Genomic DNA, 7,924 nt, shown 5'->3' on the forward strand with positions numbered 1-7,924 from the left:
AATTCTAGAACAGCAATCCAACTTAGTTTTGTAGTTTACTATATGAGATTTGACCCACAGAACTAAAATGAAACGGGATTGAAGATAGAAACCTTCCTAATCTGTACACCTAGTCAAGGCTCCATCTCAAATATTTGATGAATGCGTAGAAATTGTCAGAATTATATATGTGGTAGTTACACAGCTTGTAAATGCCATTTAGCAAGATGGCCAGGCTACAGAAATTTTGGCTTCATATCTCAAATATCAAAGAACTCAAAATCCAACTCACTGCAATATGGAAATCCAGAATTTTCTTTAGTCAATTTTCAGGAGGAAAAAAGACAAAACAAAGCAAAAACTTAAAACTAAAACAAAGTAACAGTTCCTATTCAGTAATTTAACCTTCTTGTTCACTATATGCTTTGAGTATCTAATGAAAGCTATGTGCTCTTTCTCCAGGGAAATACACACACACAACACACACAACTGCAAGAGTGTTCAGAGTCCCTCAACTCCAACTGTTAATTCCAATTTAAGAATTTCTCTATTAAAGGAATATGTAAACCAAATACAGTTTATTAAGTATAAAAGTTCATTTTTTCATTTAAAATATAAATTTTTAAGCTTAAGGAGCATTCTTATTGGTAATGTAATGCACTGTAGTATTAATTGTATTTTTACAGATTAGAGGTTTACCAAACAACAAATAAGAAGAGAAACAGCCTATTTTCTGTATATATCTGTAATACCTAAATTAAAACCTCAATATTTACTGGAGCCACAAACACATCAATTTCAAAATAAAGCCAGGCTCCCATCTCTGTTACTTGTCATTACATTAACTGGGAGAAACATGGGAATAAGCAGTCTCTTGGTGCTGCTTCAAAAGGAGCCTCACATGAAAATAAAATGCCCTAAGCAAAGATTAATACAACCCTGATTGATACCATTTACTCTGATTAACGGCAGAAAAATCATGCTCGTAGAAAGTAGGGAAAGTATGCTTGGACATAAAGGCGTTGGGCCAAAAGTTTAACGTAACAGAACAAACATGACGCATTTAGAGTCTTTTGAGACTTACATGTAAGCTGACACTATAATAGTTCATTCTTTAAATATCAGAAAAAATGCCCAAATATTTCCAGATTTAATCAAAATAATTTAAAAGTACAATTTTAAAAGATAATCTCAAATGATCTATACAGGGATCAGATGGTCTAAAATTAGTAAGTATCAAATATTATTATGACTTATAAGATGAACCAGTGAGTGTTTTGGCCACACTGTGAAAGAATCCCAAGACACTGAAAAGTGGTTTCAATAGGATAAAATTTTGTTTAAAAGGTACAAACAGTTCAATGAACTCTAAAAACTGATTTTTGAGATCCTGTATTTCTCATACTTGTGAAACTACTCTTAAATACACCTGAAAAAATAAATATCAAATCTTGCAAAAATATGAAGGGAATATTATTTGTATTAATAAAGGAATCACAAAATTCCAAAACTCAGAAGTCTTTATTATACTTTAAGTCACTAAAATCTTAGCACATCTTGAAATTCTGAACATTTGTTGAATGAATTTCTCAACAGATTTGATATGCAGAGATGGTGTATACTCATATCTCTGCATGTACAGTAAGAAGGCATGTATATATAGTAAGGAGAATTTTTAAAAAAATTATACATCTCGATAAGTATTGTAGTTCAAAGTAGAGACATTGGGAAACTTATTCCAAAAATGGTACACATCTATGTTATCAATCGTTGAAGCCAGTTTAAAAGCCACACAAAAGTCAGTTCCATCATTTTAAACTTAAGTATTTCACCCAAAGTGTATATTATCCAGCTCAAGTACCTACCTGTTTTTGAAGATAGAGTGAAAATACTGCATTAGGATTCTTGCCTCCAAGCTTTAGAAACATCAGTAACTGATTGACTATCTTTAAAACCGAACTTTACTGGACAGCTCTTAAAGGTTACAAAATTGAAATGTGCCTGGAAAATCAGGAATGGAAGAGAGAGCACCAACAGGCTAGGGAGAAAGAAGCTCAAAGAACCATGTCAGAGAACAGTCTGATCTCAAGGAATAGTCTGATACACACACCACACTACTCTGGTAAGTCTCCAAAAGAACCTCACAGTCTGTTCTGCTCTCAAGAGCCAAACAAAGCTCAGGAAGAAAACATCTGACTGGAAAAGTCTAGGTCTGGTTACACCACAAAAGGGAAAGAAGGAGTAAATGCTTCAACAGGGCATCCGGGGCTACACGCAATGGGGCATGCCCTAAATGCCAGTCAAAATTGGGGGAAATCTTGGTGAAGAGTAAAACGATAAACGTCCACAATAAACGTCCGCAACAGTCCAGTCAGAACCACCGTGGCAGAGGACTGCTATCTCTATCCATTAGAAGAGAACTCTGGGGCTCAGAGAGCTTAAATAATTATGTACAACAATGGACGCACCTCAGACCTGGACTACACAACCTCTTTCAATTTCTGCTACTTCACAGGATCACTCTAAATTACACCTGGTCATTTAAAATAATCAAACCCAACCTTAAAGCACTAAGATTTGCCAACAACAAAGATATTTACAAGTACATGACACCAGTTATTTGAGGTGATAGTGAGGCGTTCTGAAAACACTCTGACTACTGGAGTCATCTATGGAAAATTAAAAATATTGAGAGGAAAGGAAAATACCTGGCTCCTTTGCTGTTCCTCCCCCTTAAAAGGGGGAGATTACAGAAATCTTGCTTGCTAATCATTAGGAAGTTGAATTCAAGTTTAAACCTATGTACCATCCTTGCTGTGGCCTCTGAAGAGTTAGGTCAATACCTGTGTCACTGAGGCTCCGCCCAGGCTGAGCACCAGCATCCCAAGAAGGGCTCAGGCATCTGTATTTTAATGAAAGCCAGAAAGGAAAGTCATTGGTAAAAAAACTGAAATGTGTACTTACTATAGAAGGGAAAAAAGAACTTCTCACAATGACTTTAGAGTCACCCCATAATAGGTAACGTGAAGCCAGACCATTTGCTTATTGGCAAGCTGAGCCTTCTTCCATTCAGTAAAGAAGGGAGAGGGAGAACACCAGATTCAGGATTCAGGATACAAGTCAAAGTAACTTTTTAAATATTGTAGATTATAAATGAGAAGGAACAAATGACAACCTCACACAATATGGATGAACCTCACAAACAATGCTGAACAAAAGCAAGACATAATGAAAAGCTCAAAAATTGGCAAAATTATTCTATGTTGCCACACAGCAGCCTACCCGTCTGTCTCCTCGTACCTGCCCCTAAAGGAGGGTCGGTGAGACAGATCCTTTCAGGGACTTTGCTTCACCTTTGTGTTTGCACCTCATGCCTGTTTGGCCCCAGAAAGATGGCTGGTCAGCCAACGACGAGTAAGATTCCCCATGGGGGGGACAACTCAAGCCAGGTGTAGTCGAGTGGGGACCAACAGGAGAATCCACGGGGTTCACAGAGGTGGGCACAGTCCTCCACCTCCCCCTGTCTAAGGAGAGCCTCTGCCTCTGTGGCTGCATTCCTTCCCACAACCTGCAGGGGAAGTGACTCAGAGATGTGTTCTCCATCTATTCATATGCATAAAGGTTTTGTCCCTTGGGAAAGTACAGACATCCTGAGACTTACTGTTCTGCTGCCTGCAGGCAAGGGTGACTGGCTTGAATCGGTTTCCTATTATAATGTATGGGATTCACAGATCTTGAGATTGACAAGCTTTATCTCCTTTGCTTCCCCACCTAACTAATAAAACTATGCGTAGGCCCAAATAGGGGCTCAGTCCTTGATGCTGGAGTCCCTTGGCCCCTCTTGCACTCTATTCATGGCTACTGTCTTTTCTTAACCCTGCGCCGCCCTCCTTGCTCCCCACAACCCTGGTTGTGCAGGATGCGACAGTGCTGAATTCTAAAGTCCTTTGAGGACTAGGCAGTGAGCGGAAATCAAACAGGGCTTTTAAAGAGCTGATCATGTTCTGGTTCTTGACCTAGATACTGGTTTAACAGGTATGGTCAGTTTGTGAAAATTCATCACACTTATGATATATATACTTTTCTGTAGGTTTATTATTCAACAAAAAGTAGTTTCAAAATGCCTTAAGTGTCAGCTTTTTTACAAAGTCATTTCACAATTTCTTTAAAATTCTTTGATTATTTTGATTTCATATCAGTGAGATCACATATACAGAGGGCACCAAAAAAACTGTATACACATTTTAAAAAAGAAAAAACTATTAAACTTGTAATAATATATATCGATAACCAAAGATGAATACAAGTCACGTTTGACTTCTGCAATTGCAGGAGGTGCTCAAAGTGGTTACCATCAGCGTCCAGACATTTCTGATTACAGTCAACTACTGCTTGAGCAACGTTGACCAAAGTGTCCACTTGTGTACATTTTTTTGGCACCCCCCCATATAAAATGTGTCCATCATTAATGACCTGCCTAACCTTAAAGTTTAGCTTTTAAACATCTTAAGAGTACCCAGATATTACAAATATGGATGCTAAGTTAAAATAATAAAAAATTAAAGTAATAAGTTATGAACTTGTTAATATCAAAGTAGTAAATTAAGCTCTAATATTAACAAGCATAAATGCCTAGGCTCTAGGTGAGAGAGTAATTCCTACCCTTAAAGAGTGATACAAGTTGAAGATAAGGGGGGTGTTGGGGGTGGGGAGAACCTCCAAAAGAGAAAAACATGAATGGATGAGTTGACAGGGATGGTTATTAGTATGTGAAGACATGAGGACAGGAAAAAATATATAGGTTGATTCCTAAAACATAAATTTAAAGCAATGTAAAATCCCAAAGCCACCCACCTCCACTTCAACTCCCTGGACTTGCCTGAAAAGGGGGGGATAATCCCTATGGGGTTGTTGAAATCAGCAAGAAATACTCAGAATTAGCTAGTGTTTGGATCTTGGCCACGGACATGGCAAAGTATAGTGATTCCTGACACAAACACAACAGGTGGTTTCAATTACCTGCCACCAAAGAACTTTAAATTGTTTGAATTTTTTAAGTACCCTTAAAGCTTCAACATATAAATTCTTTAGCTTATCTTCATGAAAACCAATCACAGGGAAGTAGCATGTTACTATGCTTTTGCTTAAACATTTAGAGTAACACATACTTGAAAAAACAAAAAGGCACTTTCTCACCATAATTTCTCACGCAGTGTGACTCAAAAGTCCAAAACTTTGGGTTTTAGTTTTTTTAAGTTTTAGTTTCACACAAGACATAACCTCACAGAAAAGTCTCAGGAAGTATAAACTAAAATATTCACTCAGAAATACTGATGACTTCTTTATTTCATTTTGTTTTTCTAAAATGGTACTTTTGTCCTGGCAAGTTGATACTTTCTAAAATCATATTTCTAGGACACTACACATCTAGTTTGTTTTTCTAAACAACAAAAGGGAATTTCACATACAGACTGATTTCATCATAACTCAGTAATTAATAAACAGATACGAGACCCACTTCACAGCCAGAGGGACATAACCTTTTTTCATGTCATCTTAGTAAAACCTGAGCAAATGAGAAACCTAGATATTGCAAATGCTCTAGGCAATTCTATCAAGGTAAACTTTAGTTATCATTAGATTACTAAATATCAGGAATCCACCAACAGTCCATATAAACCTCACCTATATCTGATTTTAAGTTTTGGTGAAGTAAGACTAAGTTGTTTTATGAGGATTAAATTTTTTTGCCCACCTTTGTGAATTGGGAAAACTTTCTTAAAATCAAAACAGATTATGGTACACCTGAAACTAATATAATCCTGTATGTCAACTATAATTTATTTAAAAATAAATTTTCAAAAAGAAAAAATAGGTATTTTTCTGACTCTCAAAATGTCTGTGGTTTCCATGCTGAGATAAAATAAGCTCCTGAAACCACTTTAGCACATAATGATTTAGACCAGAGGAGTCCAAACTTTTTTCAACGTTTTTCACCAAGGGCCATATGCGATAAAATACACAAACAGCCGGGCCACTCACTCCAGGTGAAGTACTATTGCCTCACCTGGTCTATTTAAGTAAACTAAATATATTTTTGGAATTTGCTGCGGGCCAATAAAAAATGGATTGCAGGCGCAGTTGGCCCACAAGCCGCAGTTTGGACACCCCTGATTTAGACTAATCCTCTCTCGACAAACTAACCATCTCTCTCATTGTCTGCGGGTTCTAAACATAGTCATTTTTGTTGATAGGTGGATATGTGATAAAGCAAAAAGCGCAAAATGTTAATGATAAAACCTAGGAGGTGAATATATAAGGTGTCCACTGTAGCGTTTTTTTCAACTTCTCTTTATGTGAAAATTCTCGTAAGGTATTTGGGTGAAAATAATCTTTCAAAGTCTGAGTACAAAGAATTCAACTTTAACCTACCTAAGGCTTTGAGGCCTTTCATCAAATCACAAACCTAGCATTTCAAGCACCCCACGAAAAAGCCCTCCCTTAAGATGGCAAGACTTTCTGGAGAATAGTCAACTGGTAAAACGTAAAAGCGCGACTAAAAATAACCTCACCCAAAGCAAGTTTACCTAGAAAGTCATTTTCCGAGAGTTGTCACGAGAATTTTGTTGGACTTTTAACTTTATCAGTAAAACAACTCTGCCTCCATTAACATTTCACCGCAATTTTTCAAAATTCCAAACAGTACTCCTTTAAAAAAAAAAAAAAAAAAAAAAAGGTCTCCCAGAAAGCAGATCTGTGGAGCCCTCCCAGGTCCTAAAACCCGCAAAACCCAGGAGTTCGGGGCGCTAGTGGTTCCAGGTGTTTCACTCTAACGGGCAGGTGGGGATTGTAACCGGGGGTCTACATGGATTATTAAACACGCGGAAAGGGGTGAGGAAGACATACCGACTGCCCGGGAGTCAAAATAAAAGGAGTGATGTGAAAGGAGGAAGGGAAAACCGAAGCAATCTGCGGGGAGGTTCTGGAAGCACCAGGCCGGCTGGGCGCTGCCGGGCGCGGCGCTCGGGAGCTCGGAGGCAGAAGCACGGGCCCCGCACCGGCCACCCCAGCCCTGCTCGCACCTCTCGGTCCTTGAGGCCCAGCAAGAGCACCTCCTCCATCAGGGTCAGCCGCGTTTCCTTGGAGTCGCCCTTGTCGTCTTCGTCCTGTTCGTCGCGGCGGCTCTGAGCGTCCTCCTCGCCGCTGCCGCCGCCGCCGCCCGCCGCCCGCTCCTTGTCGGCAGCGTTGCGGGAGGCCTCCGTGCGCCGCTGCACCAGGCCCGAGCTGCGCTGGGTCAGCGAGGTCATGGCTCCCCCCTAGGCGCCGGGCCGAAAGGGACGCGGACCTACCGGGTCTCCCTCCTACCCCCCCGCCGCGGTCCCCGACCCGGGCTTCCGTGTTAAATCCCGGTGCTGGGGCGACGTCCGTCGGCAGCGGGGCGGGGGGCAGTCATGGGGAGACGGGCCGGGGCGAAGCGGATGGGTCGGGTGTCCGCGGGCGAGAAAGGGGCTCCTTCCTTCCTGCGGCCGCAGCCCCGGAGGCAGCCCGAACACCCAGGCGGCGGCGGCAGCGGCGGCGGCGCTTTTCCAATATGGCGGCGCTGGCTGACGTCACCGGAGGATGTGGCACCGCCGGCTCTGGGCAGGACCGGAGGGCGCCGGAAGCGGCGGGCGGGGACCGGCGGACTCCGACCGTCTCCCGGCCCACGGGTGTGCGCCGCGTCTCGCCCTTTCCTTGGCGTCCCTTCGCCATCCGGCCCGCGGATCCCCTCCCATGACGTGTCCTCCCTCCGCAGGTCTCCCCGTTCTCCCCACAGGAAACCCGGGCTGGAGCCACGAGTCGGGGGAGCCGTGGCCTAGCAAGAGTGGACTCCGGTCAACCTCCAGCTGTGCCCTTAGCTCCCCAGACATCACCATCCTCGGAGCTGGCCTTGGCCGGGGTTGCA

General features: G+C 41.8%; 1 protein-coding gene across 3 annotated transcripts in view; it reads right to left on the minus strand.

Annotated features, from left to right (window-relative positions):
• Window positions 1–7,567, minus strand: part of GOLPH3 (golgi phosphoprotein 3) — a 47,160-nt gene extending 39,593 nt beyond the window's left edge. Inside the window, exon 1 of one of the 3 annotated variants that reach the window (XM_033110731.1) lies at window positions 7,062–7,567. In XM_033110731.1, coding sequence (XP_032966622.1) covers window positions 7,062–7,286 — 225 coding nt within the window. In that variant the 5' untranslated portion in view covers window positions 7,287–7,567. Of the gene's footprint in view, window positions 1–1,844; window positions 1,964–7,061 lie in introns of those variants that run through there. The other 2 variants (XM_033110732.1, XM_033110733.1) reach the window with 2 other exon arrangements.
• Between the last annotated feature and the right edge of the window lie 357 nt (window positions 7,568–7,924).

Source organism: Rhinolophus ferrumequinum, chromosome 7 (assembly GCF_004115265.2).
Source record: "Rhinolophus ferrumequinum isolate MPI-CBG mRhiFer1 chromosome 7, mRhiFer1_v1.p, whole genome shotgun sequence".
Lineage (NCBI taxonomy): Eukaryota > Metazoa > Chordata > Mammalia > Chiroptera > Rhinolophidae > Rhinolophus > Rhinolophus ferrumequinum.